Raw genomic sequence first — 19,190 nt, 5'->3', positions numbered from 1 at the left:
AGATCGCTACTCAAGGAGTTTAAGACCCATACCTCTTGAGGTCGATCTCACCAAATCTCTTGCAAGAGGTTTAGTGAACGGATTAGCAATATTAAGGCTTGATCTCACATATGTGAGCGAAATGATTCCATCTTTGATCAATTTCCTCACATAGTCATGTCTAAGACTAATATGTCTAGACTTTCCATTATACACTTCACTGTATGCTCTAGCTAAAGTTGATTGACTATCACAATGTATCGACACGGTTGATATATTGTCTTTAGCCAATAGAACTTCTAAAAGAAGATCCTTCAACCATTCAACCTCTTGACCTGCAGAAGCAAGAGCCACAAACTCTGATTCCATGGTCGAATGAGTGATACAAGTTTGTTTCTTTGATTTCCAAGAAACTGCCCCACCGGCTAGTGTAAACACCCATCCCGTCATAGATTTATTATCTCCGACACTCGATATCCAACTTGCGTCAGTATATCCTTCTAGTACGGCATGAAACTGACCGTATTGAAGTCCAAGATTTTTGGTTTTTAAAAGAAATCCAAAAATTCTCCCAATGGCCTTCCAATGTTCGACACTTGGATTGCTAGTAAATCTACTCATTTTACTAACGGCAAATGCTATGTCTGGTCGAGTACATTGCATCAAGTACATAAGACAACCAACCGCACTAGCATATTCCAATTGAGCCACAGCCCTTCCATCATTCTTTTCAAGTTTTACACTTGGATCAAATGGGGTATTCACTTCTTTGAAATTTAAATGTTTGAACTTATCAAGCACTTTTTCAACATAGTGTGATTGACTAAGTTCATAACCCCCACTGGTTCTACGAACCTTGATACCCAAAATAGTATCAACTTGTCCAAGATCTTTCATTTTGAAAGTGGAAGATAGAAACCTCTTCGTTTCTAATATTCTTTTCATCTCATTGCTAATGATCAACATATCATCAACATAGAGACATAGGAAGATCACAAGGTTACCATGCACCTTTGAATACAAACACTTGTCACAAACGTTAGGAACAAAACCATTCGAAAGTATGACCGAGTCAAACTTTTGATGCCATTGTTTGGGTGCTTGTTTTAATCCATATAAGGATTTAACAAGTTTGCAAACCTTTTGTTCATTACCCGGAAGCACATAACCTTCCGGCTGCTCCATGTAAATCTCCTCATCAAGATCTCCATTCAAGAATGCCGTCTTGACATCCATTTGATGAACATTGAGGTTATACAAAGAAGCCAAGGCAAACAACACTCTAATTGTTGTTTTCCTCGCTACCGGTGCATATGTGTCAAAGTAATCAATTCCTTCTCGTTGTCGAAATCCTTTGGCTACTAATCTAGCCTTGTAAGTGTTAAGAGTGCCATCACTATGGTACTTTTGGAACACCCACTTACACCCAATAGGTCTCGACCCTTTGGGTAGATCGACAATCTCCCAAGTGTGGTTTGACATAATAGAATCTATTTCATCTTGGATAGCATCCTTCCAAAAGGCAGAGTCTCGAGAAGCCACAGCTTCATTATAAGTCTTAGGATCATCTTCAATAAGAAGAATAATAGGAATTTTCTGAGCGAAACTCTCTCTATTTCCTTCTACTAGGTAAAAAGAAATGAGGCGAGAATCTATTTCCTTAGACTTACGGACTCTTTTGCTTCTCCGAAGTTCGGGTTGTTCTACAACTTCCCTAGAAGAACTTTCCTCTCGAGGCATCGAGCCTGCCTGGAGGTCGAGCTCGCCTGGGGTCGAGCTCACCTGGGGTCGAACTCGTTTGGAGGTCGAACCTCCCTGCTGGTCGAGCTTGCCAGGGGTTTGAGCTCGCCTTGAGGTCGATCCTCCCTGGAGATCGAGCTCGCCTGGTCGAGGTTCTTCATAAGTGAAATTTTGAGGTTCTTTTCCTGTCGAGTTAAGATTCTCAAAGAATTCCACATCTCGGGATTCTACTATGACATTAGACTCTAAGTTTAGAAGTCTATATGCCTTGCTATTCATGGCATAGCCAATAAAAACACTTCGCATCCCTCGAGGACCCAACTTGGTCCTTTTAGGATCCATGTTTTTGTAGTAGGCTAGACACCCCCACACTTTGAAATACCCAATATTAGGCTTTCGCCCTTTCCATACCTCGTACGGAGATATTTGGGTTTTCTTTAAAGGAATACGATTTAAAATATGACATGCGGATAGTAAAGCTTCACCCCACAAACTAAAATGTAATCCAGAATGCGTTAACATGGCATTTATCATCTCTTGAAGTGTCCTATTTTTACGTTCGGCTAAACCGTTTTGTTGTGGTGTTCTAGGTGCAGAACATTCATGAACAATACCATTTTCTTCACAAAAAGTATTAAAATCACTAGGAAAATATTCACCGCCCCTATCACTTCTAAGGACTTTAATATTAATTCCTAATTGATTTTCTACTTCAGCCTTATACACCTTAAAAGCATCATCTTTATGTTTCAAAAGATACACATATGTAAATCTAGAGCAATCATCAATAAAGGTAATAAAATACATATTTCCCCCACGGGTTAACATGCTATTAAATTCACATATATCAGAGTGTATAAGATCTAACACCTTAGAATTTCTCTCTACACTATAAAACGGTTTCTTTATCATTTTAGATTTCACACATATTTCACATTTATCCAATTTATCGGATTTGCACGAAATTAAACCACATTTAATTAATCTTTTCATAGTGCTAAAACCAATATGTGCTAATCTACTATGCCATAAAGAAACGGAATCAAGCATATAAGCAGAAGGAGAAATTTCATTGATAACATTGTCAAGAATACATAATTTGACCATCCCTTCACTGGAATAGTCTTTGCCAACAAATACACCATTACGGGTCAAGATAAGCTTGCCCGACTCATACACAGATTTGATCCCCGGTTTGCCTAGGAGATCGCCACTAACTAGGTTCCTACACATATCCGGAACATGGAGAACATTGGTCAAAGTGACCGTCTTCCCGGAGGTGAAGTTGAGATCCACGTTCCCGATGCCGACAACTTAAGAGCGATGCTCGTTTCCCATCTGAACTGCTTGTCCATCGTTGACTTCAGAATAGGTTTTGAAGGCAGCTCTATCATAGGCGACGTGAACGGTAGCACAAGTTTTGTACCACCACCCTTGAACCTTGCCTTTGACCACCATGAGTTCGCTCAACGTAGCGACTATGTTAGTATCGGTCATAGTGGCGTCGACCTCTTTCACATCCGTCTTGCGGTGTCGACAATCTCGAGCATAGTGACCGGGTTTGCCACACACATAGCAGCCCCCTTTGGACCCCTTGGACCCGGGCTTGTTACCAGACTTGGATTTGCCGGAATGCTTGAATTTCTTCGAGTCCTTTTTGGAACTCGAAATTCCTTCCTTGTCATTCAACTTCCTCTTGCCTTTAGCGCTCACCGCATTGGCCTTGGAAGTACCGGCATCCGTCGTCTTCTCTCTCATCTTCGATTCCTCCTCGATTCGAAGATGTTTCTGGATTTGCTCCAAAGAGAAGTCTTCGGTATTGTGAAGAAGTTTCTTCCGATAACCTTTCCACGAATTGGGCAATTTCGCAATAATTGCACCAACTTGGAAAGACTCCGGAATATCTATCTTTACAGCCCTCAATTTGTTGACAATAACTTGCAATTCATGAACTTGAGCAAGTATAGGCTTGTCATCAAACATCTTGAAATCAAAATAACTCGAGACAATGAACTTTTTGGTACCTTCTTCTTCGGCCTTGAACTTGTACTCGAGAGCTTTCCATATCTCGACCGCCGATGGATTGTCGGTGTAGAGATCGTAGAGTCGGTCTGACAATGTGTTCAGAATGTGACCCCGGCACAACAGCTCGTCCTCTTGACGCTTCTTCCGGTCCGCCTTGAGTTCGTCATCATCTTCGTCCGTCGGCTCTGGGATGGGCACCAACGTCGGGTCGAGCACGTAGAAGATCTTCATGGCGGTGAGGAAGAAACGCATCTTGTCTTGCCAGCGAGTAAAGTTAGTGCCGTCGAAGCGATCTAACTTGACGAAGTCCTGGCTCATCACTTTCAGACTTGAAACAGACGCCTCGGTAGCCATAGCACAAGATACTATAAGATTGTTAGATAATTCTTCGAAATTGAAGATTTCGAGGCTTGAATCACGCATAGGAACGCTTTCCTTATAGTATTTCGAGTACCCCAAAGTGTCTTAAGGTTTATTGTACAAGAATACCGCAGGATACGACAAGCCTAGTTCGGACTGCACCAAGACAGAGTGAAAATCCGAAAATAAGCAAGAACTGTGTTTCTGGATTAATGTTTAGGGAATTGAGAAAGTTGGTTCGAAAACTTGTGTCGATCACTGAATCCGAAGTCGGATTATATAAGCAATCGTACCTGTTCGCGAAGAGGTTCGACGAACAGACGCACTGTTTCGGTCGAACTGCGAACAGACGCACTGATTCGGTCGAACTGCGAACAAACGCACTGATTCGGTCGAATTGCGAACAGACGCACTGATTCGGTCGAACTGCGAACAGACGCACTGATTCGGTCGAACTGCGAACAGACGCACTGATTCGGTCGAACTACGGTTATAGTCTCAAACGACACGATCGTTGGCCAAACGATAGTTCGTTTTGAAGAGACGTGACCGTTAGTTCGAACAGTAACCACAAATAACTGCTAAATGAGGAGGCTCGACCGTTGGCGAGAATTTCCGCGAAAAGGCGGTCGAGCTCACCTGGAGGTCGAGCTCGCCAGGAGGCCGAGCTCGCCAGGAGGTCGAGCTAGCCACTTCCTCATTCACAAACTCACTTTCTCAATCAACAACACACTATTTTGTCTTTTAATGAACAAATTAAATTGAGCTAATTAAAACACCTATTTAATTTTACTCAATTTCCAACAGCAACTACTATTATGAATTTTCTTCTTTTACATTTAATTCAATTATTTTTTTTTATACTATCCAAGTATACTTTCTTAATTTTTTTTTATTATTACAGTAGATTTAAAATGTAGTTGGTATTAAGCTGAAATTTACTTCTCCATGGAAAAACTCTATTATTTTTTTAATTTTATATCTTGTGTTATTTTACTTTCTCTGAATAATATATTGTTCTATTTGTAATCAAGGCATTTTTATATCAGAAAATTAGAAAAGTAGCGACTTAAATGTTTGACATTGCTAAATAGCCAAGATATGATAAATCTTATGTAAATAGCCGTAAATAATGACGTGACCTAGTATATGAAAGTTGTTATTTATTTAAGATTTACGTATGTAAACATATGAAAATGGCTATTTACCTATGATTTACCAAACGTTGACTATTTAGCAATGTCAAATGTTTAAATTTGTTATTTTCTTAATGGATCATTTTTATATTCAGTTTTGTATAAGCGAGTATTTTGGACCTTTTGGTACTAAATCAAGCCCGGTTCCATCACCTAGTTCGTTACTCACGGTTAAAGTTAACGTACCATTGTATTCTCTCTCTTTTCTTTTTTCTTTTCTTTGTTTTTTTAAGCAAAATAAATAACGAGAATTTCTAAAATGATAAACCGGGATGAACGCCATGAAGAAAACTTTGATAAATTCTAAAAAAAAAAATCAAGAAATAAAGAGAATTATCTTACTTTTATAAATAAATAAAATAAAACAGAGTCTAACTTTCTTATTCATCTAACCTCTTAAATAAGGAAAAATACAATCGAATTTCGAATTCATAATTTCCCTTACATACTAGGCATCGAAAAAATTGTTTAACCATTTTAACATTAAAACTAAAAAGCCAACCGCAATACCTAACACATGTTAGTTTTTTCATTAAGCATAAATTAGGCACAAAATATACCAAATAAAATAGGGACTCTAATTAAACGCATTAAACTTCTAACTACAAAAAAAAAAAAAAAAAAAAAAAAATAGCTTAAAAAAAATTAAAAGTGAACTTACAATGACCCGATTGACTTAAATTGTTAAAGTGGCTCTCGTTTGTGCTACAGCATGTTCACACTCTCCTCTTCACTTACTTAGGGCAACCCCAACCCAATTTCTATATTTGGTGTTAATTCAACACAACTTTTGTGTTGATTTAGCACCAAATTTTTTTCCAACTCCAACCACAACACCAAATTTCACACTAGAAATACTATTCACCATTATTATATTATTAAAACAAAACAATCTCTTTATTAATAAATATTTCAATAAATAATTATAATGGTGATATTTTTTAATTAAGTGATTAAAATAATTTAGTACTTACCAATAATTTCCCGGTTATTAAATTGTGTTTTAAGTATTTATTATGTCTTTTAAAATTATGTTATTGTTTTTAGTTTTTATTTTATTTTGTGTGTTTAATTTAAACTTTGTAATCTATGTTTAAATTTTTATGTATTGTTATTTTGTTTTAATGTATTTTTGTAGTCAATTTATGAATTTTGGTGTTTTAAAAATATTTGTAAGGTTATGTATATAATAAAAAAAAAAAAAAAAAAAAAATTGCCGTGTGAACAGTGTCACGCCAAATTTGGCGCGGCACTGTACACCACTGCAAATTTGGTGTTGGTTTTGCAGTGTGGTTGGAGGAAAAAAAACGGCATATTTGATGTTATAGTGTGTGGTTGGAGATGGCCTTACTTCGTGTGTGCGTGTTTTTCGCTTGTGTTGCGTTCTGCTTCTAGCTTTAAAATTTCTTTCATTCTCTCGGCTTGAAATCATGATAACTCTTCCTTGAAATTATGAGCACTTGAATTTTAAATTAATGTTGTAAAACGCCTTTGTTTATTTGTTCGTGGGATCATATCACATGTATAATTTCATTTCAAACAACATTAGCTATACTCTAATTTAATTTTGATTAGGTATGTTCTAAACACAGTAAAAGGTATGTTCACTAATTTAATAATTTAAGGACCATTGATACAGATACATCTTTTGCATTTTAAGATAAGAGGTATATTCATGTCATTTGATAAAACTCACCAATAAGTTGGGCAAAGCCTTGTAGTCATTGCAGATAATACGCCAGAATTGTTTAAAAAATTTAAGCGACAGTAAATAATATTATTAGAAACAATAACCATAAGATATTTTGACGATATCCATATATTGTTGACATTGAATTAGACAACGTATTTTTTTTTATGCCTTTTGAATTAGACAACATTATACTGGTAGCTAACTAACCTGCCATATATTTATGTGGCCCGTGAGGTACCCAAAAGAAAAGTGCGACTATTTATAATGAAATAATTACTTAACAGAGATTTTTGTTTATGGTCCCAACTCCGAATTATTTTATTTTAGAATAAACATTGTAAGAACTGCTCCACGTATATAATATACGGTATATTGCTTAATCTGCCACGAAATTTCAAACTCTTGAGGAGGAAGACAACTGTAATGTTATGTAATGGAAAAAGATTATTCAAAGACACAGCTTGGCCAACAAGTTTGGACCTTTCAATCTTTCGTCAAATCGTTAATTTCACAAAAGAAAAAAAGAACAAAAAAGAAAGAACATATATGTGTATTGAAAGTAATGTTATATTGAAAGTGTAATGCACATTTGAAAGTGTATGCACATTTGAATGAAGCTCTTGAATTGAAACCTTTTAGAAGATAAAAAAACCCTGCAAACCAAGAATTGTCAAGTAGTTGAGTGTCATTTGGATTTTATTAAGGCGGAAACTAAAGATTAAAGAGAAATTGACACATCTACGAGTATTTGATAACTCAATTCTCATTCTCAATCAAAATACTCTAATATTAACATTTTTATTAGTGAAACAAGGAGAGAGAATATTTTATGTACATTTTTACTCTTTTTTCTATTTTTTTTTATCTCAGAGTCTCGTATATGTCAAAAAATCTTTGTTTGTTTGACGATTTGTTGATATATATATATATATATATATATATATATATATATATATCACAATTTGTTGACATATATATGTCAACAAATAACAACACTGAAAAGTTGTCATCAAATGACACAATTTATTGACATATATATGCAAGCAAATGACAACACTGGAAAGTTTGTTGATTTATTGACATACACATCAACAAATGACACAATTTGTTGACATAAACATCCACAATTGTTGACATGTATGACACGAAATACGATCTCTTCCTCGTTTTGAGCTTTGCCACTTCTTTTTTCTTTTTTCTTTTTTTTACATCCAGAATTTACTGACTTCAAGTCAACATTTCATATGCCTCCGTCTCGTCTCGTCCATCACAAATGTCATTGAATATTTTTAAAATTTATGTATAATATCCCTAGGAACTGAATGCTTTTATATTCTAGTACTTCAAAAAAATAATTAACATTTAGTTAGAATAGTACTCCTCCCCTATACTTGTCCATAATTTTTTCCCCTCAAGGATATAAGAGAATGTTTATCAGTGAGTAAATTCAACAAACACATATGGAGGCAAAAAAAAAATCCTAACCTATTAAAAAAAAAAGAGTACATAGCATAAATCGTTAATGAACTCTAAAATAAATTTAGCTTTCACGCTTCTGTTGTAAGCCTTGGTTTTGAATTTTAACCAATAAAAATATTCTTACAATAGCTTTATCAATGAGTAATAGATAATATAACAAAGAATAAAAAATAAAGGTGATCATATATACATATATAAAGAACAAAGGGTAATTTCAAACTGATTGTTTCATAAAATAATTAATATTATTTTTGGTACCCAAAATATTTTCTTTTATATCATGATTATAATTTTAAAATAATAAAATATTTATTATATTTTTGTAAACATTTTAAATGGTCATAATTTTTTTTGAAATTGTCCCTTGCATTTTTTTTATATATCAGCTTATCTTTCGCAAAGCAAACTTGGGCCTGTCAGAATTGGGCTTGTCCAACCGAAGCCCAGATTCTTACACTGAGACAAAGGGTGTGAGCAAAGGCACCGAAGAGTACACAAAAATAAATCAAAGGAAATAAAGCACTAGAAGTCTCTCTTTACGTACTCACTCACTCTCTCTCTCTAAAATATCTCTCACGCACCGACCTTTCTCTGCTTCTCTACCTAGGGTTTTAGCGTTTTCTTTCCATTTGGTAAAAACGATGAGGTATAGGCTCTACTCTCGTTTCTCTATCTCTCTTCGATTCATTCTCTATGGTTGTTAATTTGTTTTCTGTTCGTTCTTCAAACTTTTACAGTACCGACATCGTCTTCTAGGTTTACATCTCGAAAGCGCTCGATCTATCGCTGTTATTCCTGATTTTGATTAAGTGAGAGCACATTAATTTTAGGATGATGAAAAGGCGTTGATTCGTTCGTTCTAAACCCTAGAAATGGTTGTTTCGTGTTAATTGTGTAGCTTTTGTCTAGTTTGCAAATGGATTTCGAAAAATGGTCATGTGGAGTTTGCGATGTGTATGCAATTTTTTAATTTCATATCTTGTGCGTTCGCATCTCTGTTTTGTGCAACCTAGCTAAGCTAATATATATGTTCATGGAGATTGATAGTTGGACCCCAAAAAAGTCCTTGAGCCCTTATCTGTATGATTTTCCTACATCTAGGGTGTTAGATACAGTATATCTTTTTACCCGATCACCGTCTTTCCGTCCATAATTCACGAGAGAAATGTGTGTGGCATTAGAATAAATACTTAATATCAATGGGTGCTTGGGATGGCATTAGATTACCCATTTCTTGTACTTGCTTTGTTTGTCGTAAATCTCATGCTAACAGCTCCAAAACTCGACAGTCTTCATCCTGAAGTGAAGTGGGCCCAGAGGGTGGACAAAGTTTTCATTACCGTCCAACTGCCTGATGCAAAAGATGCCAAGGTCAATCTCGAGCCTGAAGGTGTGTTCAACTTCACCGCCAATGCTGGAACAGGGAACTCAGCTTACGAGCTAAAGCTCGAGCTCTTTGATAAAGTTAATGTGGAGGTGTGTTGATGCTGAAAAATCTAGCTTTTAAGTGGATATTGAGATAGCTTGTAATTTTTTTCTTATGGAATTTAATCAATTGAACCTATGGAACACCTTATCAATTGTAAGGCGTGCTTGTATTGTTTTGAAACTTGTGAATGAAATGTTTGGTGGAATTCTTTTTTTCAAAATGTAATTCTGAGATCCATTTTTCCCTGTTCTGTACAGGAAAGCAAAATTAATGTCGGAGTGAGGAGCGTGACATGCATAGTGCAGAAGGAAGAGAAGCAGTGGTGGAAGAAGCTATTACGCGGAGATGCAAAGACGCCCCATTACGTCAAAGTTGACTGGGACAAGTGGGTTGACGAGGATGATGATGGCAGTGCCGGAGGTAAAATTGATTCTTACCTTTCCGTTCTGGCGTACAAGTTGACGAGTAATACTGACAGGCTTCGTCCTTTTTGTTGTTAGGTGCTGGTGACATGCCCGAAGGAATGGATTTCTCGGTGAGTACTCAATAATTAGCTTATGTTTCTAGAGTGGTTTGTCTGGTATATGTTCTTTCCCTAACCCTGCTATTATCTACAGAACTTGGGAAACATGGATGGAATGGGAGGTATGATGGGTGGTATGGGAGGTATGGGAGGTATGATGGGTGGTATGGGAGGCATGGGAGGTTTGATGGGAGGTATGGGAGGCATGGGAGGTATGGGAGGCATGGGAGGTATGATGGGTGACATGGGAGGTATGATGGGTGGTATGGGTGGCATGGGAGGGGATGCCATGGGCGATCATGGCGAATTCGATGACAGTGACGATGAAGAAGGTAACTTCTATTATTCGCAAATTTTGAATTTTGATGTCGTGTGGCGTAATAAGGTCCCAATGAGACTCTTTGCTTTGATTCACAAATTAATAGAATGTTCAAGAGAAGGAAACTTTTTTCGTAGTTTGACTCGTGTGCGTTTTGCAGAGACTGCATCAAAGCCAGAAGTTACCGGCGGTCCTTCAGAAGAGAAAAAAGAAGCAGCGCCGAGCACATGAACTTCATCATCTTGATTCGAGGATGATAATGAAGTCAATCCATAGCATTGTTGCTGTGGGGGGGTTTTTTAGTTAGTGATGGGGTTTTGTCTTCTAACCGCGTTGAGGTTCAATATTTTGCCATATTTTATGGATCATATGGTTTTATAATTTTCTTTCCTGGCACACTGTGAGAGACTTGAAATAGTTGTGTTGTCTGTATTGTTGGCTCTGGTTGGTTTGATGGTGGATTACATTTGTGGCTCTTGGAGTTGGTGTTTTACTAATTATCTTCGAGTCGGCCCCTTATTTCTTGTACTCCCTGCTACGCAAGAAAACAAATATCCCCTTCTTTCTCATTTTGTAAAAAGAGAAAAATGATGGCAGATTGTGTAGATAGTTTTCCGAAATTAATGCCCTCATAATTCACAACTTTACACTTTTCTTTTTCCTATTTTCTTTGCTTTGGCTAAAAAAAAAGATTAAAACGGTCGGAGCTCAAACGCTAATTAGTCACTAATGACTGCCAAAAGCAACTCATAAATCACATCTGAAGCAAAATGTAAAAAGCAAGGTAGTTTAAGTTTAGGCTTTCTTGATTTCAACTCTCACAAAGTACTTACGCAAGAGCTGTTGTAATCCTAAAAAAATAGGTAAACCCGGATGAATATATCAATGTATTTATTCTTAGATCTTTGTTTACATGTGTAAGAAAACATAATTTGACTTTAACGAACTTATGGAAATAGTTGCATGCATTTAAATTATTCAAACCATTCTTACATCAATATCATCGAGGCATATCTTAATCACCTGTGAAACACAGCACTCACTTGGAGTCTTACCGACTGTCTTGGGGGCCGAAACTGAATTACTAATCATATTGAAGATGCAAGTTTTTATATACGCTCATGCATCGGGCACCATTTTTACTCGCCATTATCACACGCTCTCTTTACCCCACATTTTCTCTCCCTTCTTTCTTTTCTCCTTATTTCGGTACCATTTCCGACCAGATTGGTTGAAGGTGAAGTACACCATCACCACCAAAGAATAATACTTGTGTCGAGGAGTATTTTGAGTTCACGCTCTGTCCATGAAGCTGTCTTCGTTCACTCGAAAACCACGGCCAAAGTTGAAAAAGAGGTATGTGGTAAATTTGGGTCTGAAACTTCGTCGGTCGATATCTCCACCATCCGAACTCCAATTAAAACTATTCTTGTTGTGAATTATGGTCAATTTTGTCCCGTGATTTTCACAAGAGCTATGTTATAGGAGCATTCATCGAAAAAAACGTAAGTTTAAACCTTATTGTAAGATCTACATCGGTATGTGTTAAGAAGTGGTGGAACAGTTTTGGAGTCATTCTTTATGTTGTCAGAATCTCTGCTATCATCAGAGCTCCGATCCCAAAATTTCGAGTTGATATCACTTTTAAACTTGTTTCATGGTTTTGAAACGAACTGTGCCTTCCATTTAACAAAATTCAGGTGCAATAAAAATATCATCGATCACACGTATTTCAAGACAATGATACCTAGTCTCTTTTGAGTCAAATTTTGAGATATATAAAATAAAATAAAATGAAAAATAAAAAGAAGGTTAAAATAAACTCTTTTGTTCGACTACTTTATTTTAGAAATTGAAATCTTCACTAATTTGGCTAAGATATAAGTTTATTATAACTACATCCTAGTTAGCAAGATAACCATATTTCAGTATATATTATAAATTTTACATAAGAGAAAAAAGAATGTTGAAATGAGAAACTTGTCTTTTGATGACTATTAACTCAAGAAAAATGCAGTTTAAAAAAACTTCACCCCGAAATTTTTTCAATATTAAATTTAGCTGTGATCTTATTTTCACTCTTATTATATCACCAATCACAATGCATATCAAACGCACACAAGAGGTGAGGTTAATTTATTTAGTTGCCATAGAAATAAAATAAAAAATAATTTTTTTTTGCCATATTCTTGTAAATATTTATTCTTTTGGAAAAATACAAGTCATTTACCAAGTAGTTACTTTTGATTTTAACTATAATGGAATCGGAAAAAGTACTGAGAAGTGAGAAGATCTAAAACCCTAAAACCCCAAACTTTCACTACTTCTTCTTCTCTGCTTCTCAATTTGCTCAACTCTTGGCCAAGTGAGAGCGATAAAGATGGAGCCAGAAGCTGCGGCCATGGATGTCGAAGAGGTACAGCCTCAGTCCAACAATGAAAGTGCATCCAATCGCGTCGGACTCAAGAATTCCATTCAGACGAACTTCGGAGAAGACTACGTTTTCCAGATCGTCCCAAAGTACGTATCTTTCTTCTTCTGCTTCGGTAATTTTTTTTTTTTTTTTTTTTTTTTTTTTTTTTTTTTTTTTTTGCGGCAAATACAGAATAAAACGAATTCGATTAACGTGCTCTAGAATTTCTGCGTTCGAATGCAAAGGAACGACTGGGAATCAATGGCGGTTTCGCTGTCGACGAACGTCGTCAAGCTATACTCACCGGTGACGGGACAGTTTTTCGGAGAGTGCAAAGGTCACTCCGACACGGTCAACGAGATTTCGTTCTCTGGTCCTTCGTCTTCTTCGACGCCCCACGTTTTGCACTCGTGTTCCTCTGATGGAACCATTAGAGCTTGGGACACGCGTTCGTGCCAAGAGGTTTGGATTTCTAATCCGTTGCTTTTGTGTTGTACTGGAAATGGTGAAAGCTTAGTTTATTCATTGGCATGAGTGAATTGTCTTTCCACTGTTCTTAATGTTACAGGTATCGTGTATTCATGCTGGCTCTTCTCAGGAGGTGTTTAGCTTTTCCTTTGGAGGATCCGCAGATAACCTCTTATCGGCTGGTTGTAAATCGCAGGTACTTGTTTAGCCCCACATTAGAGCAACTTGTTTGATCATGGGTCAACTTGTTTGAAGCTGAACGGTTGAACCATTAGTATTTGAGTGTTTTTTTTTTTTGGTTGACCAACTACGAGCTTATTGAATCTTTTGCATGTTTACTTGTTTTGGATGAGCATTTGCAATTGAGAGTATAGGCGATTCTATGTTGCTGATTTCTTGCTATCTTGTCGGTGAACTTAGATACTTATATGGGATTGGAGAAACAAGAAACAAATTGCTTGTCTCGAGGACTCCCATGTCGAGGACGTAACTCAGGTTGGTTATGGTTCCAAGTTTTAATTTAACGTCGACTTTTGTGTGTTGTGTGTGTGTGTCTATACGACATGGTTATGTAGAAATGTTGATATAGGGTTTGAAGTTGAGGTTCCACATAAGATCGGCGACGATACGAAATCACTCACTGCTAGCTTTATTGATTCAAATCTTGATTGTAGACTTTGCACATGTTTTGTTGAACATTTTTTTATGTATTCAGTTGAACAGATTTTTTTTTTTTTTTTTTACTTCTATTTCATGCTTGATTTTGTATGCTGCGTTGACAAATAATTGTCATATACGATTCGATTCAAAGATGTGTCTTCTAAACTAATCTAACAATTATGCAGGTTCAATTCATACCTAACCACTCAAACAAGCTCTTATCTGCTTCTGTGGATGGATTGATCTGTGTATTTGATACAGATGGAGATATTAACGACGATGATAAACTAGAAACTGTGAGTTTAGCTTTCTGTTCTACATTCTTGATCTGCGACTGCATTGAAATACTACAGCAAATCTTACTCCTATTTTTCAAACAAGCATAGAACTCCTTTCTATCTCTGTTAATTTTATGCTTTTATCCATCTAGGTGATTAATGCGGAGACTTCAATTGGGAAAGTGGGCTTTTTCGGAGATGGGTATAAAAAACTTTGGTGTCTGACTCACATTGAAACTTTAAGGTATCAATCCGGATCCATCAACAGCTCACTCATGACTGTAATGTTTTCCGAAGTTTCATGACATAACTCGTATTCGATGCCTGGTCTCTTAGCATTTGGGACTGGAAAGATCAACGAAGCTTAGCGAATTTCCCCGAAGCTCGCTCACTAACTTCCGCTGCCTGGAATCTAGATCCGGTACCATATCTTTCTTCTAACAATCAAAAGAATTAAAGCTCGTCACAAATACCTCACAACTAGCTAAGCCTTCAAGGTGTTTTTTGTTCCTTCGCGCAGGTTGAATATTTCGTTGATTGTCACGGCTCTGAAGAAGAAGCACTTTGGGTGGTGGGTGGCACGAGTGATGGCTCTTTGGGGTATTTCCCGGTGAGCTACGGAGAAGCGGGTTCGATAGGTTCTCCCGAAGCATTGCTGGTTGGAGGACACAGAGGCATTGTTAGGAGTGTGTTGCCGATGCCGGGCTCTCCGGATCGCAGGAACGGCATTTTTGGGTGGACCGGCGGTGAAGATGGGCGCTTATGTTGCTGGTCGTCGGACATTGTTTCCGATTCTGTTAATAGGTCGTGGATTTCAAGCGCAATGGTTGCAAAGTCGCCCAAGACTTGGAAGAAAAATAGGCATCAACCGTATTAGTGGTGGTGGTGATTTTGTGATTTTATTTTTTGTTGTATATTATATCCACATGCCCTTAGTTTCTTGGCCTGTTGGATTTCTTGCTTCGGAGAAAAAAAAAATTATTTGTATTTTTAAAGACAGCATACAGGCGGATATAATCATAATGTTCTTTCTAAGTTGAAATCATTTCTCACTAGTTTAATCACTCCATTCGAGAGTAAGTAATTTATTTTTATTTTTCAATAGTAATTTAAACTGCCAATAGCCGAAGTAATTTAAACCACGTTTTGTTCCAAAACAAAACTGTATTTAATTTAATTAAAAGCCTAATAAATGGATTGAAACCCCATGAACAAATTATTAGAAATTTGATACTTGGCAATTTTAACTCGATAGGATAGTTGACACAGATGGAACACAAATGGGTGCTTAGTTTTTTTTTTTTTTTTTTTTTTTTTTTTTTTTTTTTTTTTTTTGTCAACCGAGTTAAAGAAAACGGGTTATTGGGTGCAAGCTAATTGGTATTTTTTTTTGCAACGATTACATGTACCAGAATTAGTGCACCAAATTCATACTTATACCCGTTGACTTGAGCGGTATTATATCAAGGAAAAGTAAGTACTATCATAGTTGGAGCAAAATTTTGATGAAGTGGTTCAAACAGAAACGACATTCGATTTGTTTTTCTTTTCCTTAACACAAGGACATAATATGGTTGCAATAGATACAGGCAAAAAATCTGCGAATTACCAGGCACAGAGCGTTAAAAAACATTATGCCCAAGCATGGACTGTAAAGCAAACTGCAGTGCAGGGATATATATAAATTCCTTCCAAAAAACAGACGAAAATGAAGGGAAAAAAGAAGAAGCAATCAATAATCTAAACTTCTCGCATGTTCCAAAAGCTAGCTGCTATAATAAGCGGTAACAACAATCTCCGAGACCTTTGACATGAAAAGCTCGGACGCAAATATGCCTCTAAAAGTAGCACAACCCTCGACCTTCAACTTCATCACCCAGAAACCGAAATCATGCCCGTCCTCGTCCTAACCTCGCAACAACGCAAACAATAAGATTTAGAAAAGATTTATATACACGCATGATCAGATACAGACACCCATTTATACACTAATATATTTCCAACCCAATTCCATATATGTTATACTATTTTTCAATAGAAACAGTTATTCATATATGCAGTGCGGAGTCAGAAACCTAACTTAGGGGGGGGGGGGGGGGCAACTGTCAAAAAGTAAAATAAATTATTTGAATTTTCTAAATGTAACATGTAAATATAGGAATTAATTTTCAAATTTTTGTTAAAAATTAAAAGAAACTGATAGTGGATAAAATAAACAGCTAAATGATTAAAAAATAATTGTTAATATTATCATATGAAAAACTAATATAAAGGGACTTAAAACGAAAACAAAACAAAAAATTGAACAAACAGAAAACCTAGATAAAGTGTTTACCTCTGTTCCCGCCAGCTCTTCCTCCGGGCCCACCCCTGCCTCGGCCGCCCTTGTCATCCATTCCACGCCCGATGCCTTTCTGCTGCCTCCCACCGGGACCATCTTCCCTTCCTCTCCCTCCTCCTCTTCCGCGTCCCACGCCAGGTGGCTTTCTATCTGAAAAATATAAACACCAAGGAAGGTTTTAAAAGGGCCAATCAAACGCTAAAAGTAGCTGCGAAGCAACTGAAACCAAGCTTGTAAAATAACTATGTACCTGTACGGCTCTTAGTTTCTTCTTGAACCTTGTCAATCACCTGAAAGGCAAAGAGTAAATAAATCAAAAATAGCCATAGACTTTTCTATTCGATTTTCTTGGTTACAAGTAATAGGAAACAAATATATACATATATATACACCTCTTTGAAATAAGTACAGCACAAATGTTAGCGCACAAACCCGAGAAAAAAATATATTATCATTGAGACATCATTCTAACAAGCAGAGACAACAAAATGCATGGACGAGAGATGGTGAGGTGAGATACATGATTATGAATAATGTGAAGGAAATTACCATTAACATGTTAAATTACACTAGATTGGTATGAGTAAAATTGATACGTTATACATACCTCATCCGGTACTCGGAGATACTTGATGGTGTTTCCCCTGATGTAGCACTCGGGCATCCTCCAAAACCTGTCTCCATCCTAATTATTGTTACATATTCAAGAATCAAGTGAGCTGCAAAATCAACGATAGTGACGAAAAAAAAGAAGAAGGAAAAAAACACGGAAGAAGCAATACAACAAGTAAAGAAGCATGTTTACCTTGGAAGTGCAGATAACTTCACGGAGATGAATGTTCATCCAAGTATCACAGTTCACCAAATGCCCGTTGTAAGTCTCGCCATTCTTTAGCTCCACCAACTGTTGAAATCCAACAAAAAAAATTCGAGTTAAAAAAGAAACAAAATTGCCTCTAACCAGAAAGAACGGAAACAAAGTAACATGTTGACGTGAAAACAAGTTCTAGATTCTCAAAGATACTGAATATTCATCGCGAGAGGGAGAGGGACAACGATCTTACCATTGGGTGCCCTTGGGCTGTCTTAAGCAGGGATAGAGGAAGCTGCAACAGTGAAACTTAAAATGGTCAACACAGAACACTAACAATTAAATTAAATTTAAAAATAAAATAAAATACCAAGCCTAGGTTTCGCTTGTAAAAGCAGACTCGACGCGTTACAAAAGAGAAGCAAACTATGTTTGAAAATCACTAGCGTTCGCAACCAAACAGTGAGAGAGATTGTGGCATACCATCTTTGTTTAGCGACGAACAAGAGATACCAGAAACACAGCAACGAGAAACGACCTGCGCCGAGGAAAAATCAAATTATTCTTGTGATTTTTTTCAATACACACACAAATATGTAAAAGGTTCTCGGCCATTAAACCCTAGGTAGCGAGAGAAACCCTAGCTGCTGAAGGAGATCGAAGAGAAAACTTACCAGCAAAGTGTAGATTGTACACTTTTTTTTCTTCGAAACCTCGATTGAATTGAGTTAAATTAAAAACACTCTCGCTTTTTCTTTTTTTTTTTTTTTCTTTTTTTTTTTGTATAGAGTTTTTTCGGTGAAAGAATGGAGGGAATTGGGATCTACCTCTTCTTTATTCTTTTTGTTTCCGAGTCCGACTACAATTTTTTTTTTTTTTTTTTTTCGCAATAATTCGAGTAGGACTTTTTATTTGAACTCATGAAGGCTGGTTTAGTAATCTCCAAACTTTTTCTAAAAAAAGATAATTTTCTTCAAAGTTCAAGCTCAAATCCGATTTGGAAAATAGGCCAATTCTATTGTTTTAAAATTAATATACATACATTAAATATATATATTATATATATATGTATTTATTTATTTCAAGAATATAATTACTACCAGAATCTTATATTACACGTAACGCTGCATCCACACGTGAATTTTCAAATAAAAATTGTTAAGGTGAGTCACCATTTCACTGTTTTAGGATGTTACTATTTATTATTTTTATAATTTATATTCAATTCATTGTGGTATTATCCCAACATAATTTTAGTTGAATTATTTCTATGTACTTGTTATAATTTAATTTAATAATATTACTTAATACTTGACAAATTCATTATACGCCATGGAATATTAGATACAGTAAATCGTGTAATGAATATAAGCTGCGAAATTAAATTCAGAGTTAGATATATGACTTATAAAGACACATATGGCAAATGTATAGACTAAATTATATTTTTAATCTTTAAATACTTAGAACATAATT

At 36.3% G+C, this 19,190-nt stretch overlaps 4 protein-coding genes across 4 annotated transcripts; 2 read left to right on the top strand and 2 right to left on the bottom strand.

Annotated features, from left to right (window-relative positions):
* Positions 1-3,033: 3,033 nt before the first annotated feature.
* Positions 3,034-4,098, bottom strand: LOC149388951 (uncharacterized). The gene has a single exon (XM_089622535.1). It carries the CDS (start codon positions 4,096-4,098, stop codon positions 3,034-3,036), a length of 1,065 nt encoding a protein of 354 aa, XP_089478661.1.
* A 4,868-nt stretch (positions 4,099-8,966) lies between these two features.
* Positions 8,967-11,240, top strand: LOC149388950 (HSP20-like chaperones superfamily protein). The gene is made up of 6 exons (XM_089623954.1): positions 8,967-9,118; positions 9,762-9,948; positions 10,159-10,321; positions 10,402-10,436; positions 10,519-10,756; positions 10,904-11,240. Exons 1-6 carry the CDS (start codon positions 9,114-9,116, stop codon positions 10,972-10,974), a joined length of 699 nt encoding a protein of 232 aa, XP_089480080.1. The 5' UTR covers positions 8,967-9,113; the 3' UTR covers positions 10,975-11,240.
* Positions 11,241-12,994: 1,754 nt separating this feature from the next.
* Positions 12,995-15,607, top strand: LOC149388949 (Transducin/WD40 repeat-like superfamily protein). Its single transcript, XM_089621545.1, has 8 exons — positions 12,995-13,263; positions 13,402-13,618; positions 13,725-13,820; positions 14,045-14,119; positions 14,470-14,580; positions 14,715-14,806; positions 14,899-14,983; positions 15,083-15,607. Exons 1-8 carry the CDS (start codon positions 13,124-13,126, stop codon positions 15,437-15,439), a joined length of 1,173 nt encoding a protein of 390 aa, XP_089477671.1. The 5' UTR covers positions 12,995-13,123; the 3' UTR covers positions 15,440-15,607.
* Positions 15,608-16,051: 444 nt separating this feature from the next.
* EMB1644 (Small nuclear ribonucleoprotein family protein) lies at positions 16,052-18,651 on the bottom strand. The gene is made up of 8 exons (XM_089621531.1): positions 18,389-18,651; positions 18,198-18,252; positions 17,968-18,009; positions 17,709-17,807; positions 17,511-17,588; positions 17,154-17,193; positions 16,898-17,053; positions 16,052-16,468 (listed from the first exon to the last, which is right to left on the bottom strand). Exons 2-8 carry the CDS (start codon positions 18,198-18,200, stop codon positions 16,452-16,454), a joined length of 435 nt encoding a protein of 144 aa, XP_089477657.1. The 5' UTR covers positions 18,201-18,252; positions 18,389-18,651; the 3' UTR covers positions 16,052-16,451.
* Between the last annotated feature and the right edge of the window lie 539 nt (positions 18,652-19,190).

The sequence above is a fragment of the Urtica dioica genome, chromosome 8, assembly GCF_054948205.1.
Source record: "Urtica dioica subsp. dioica isolate 48M chromosome 8, U.dioica_male_clone48M_v1_H2, whole genome shotgun sequence".
Lineage (NCBI taxonomy): Eukaryota > Viridiplantae > Streptophyta > Magnoliopsida > Rosales > Urticaceae > Urtica > Urtica dioica.
This window is presented reverse-complemented; position numbering and strand designations above follow the sequence as displayed.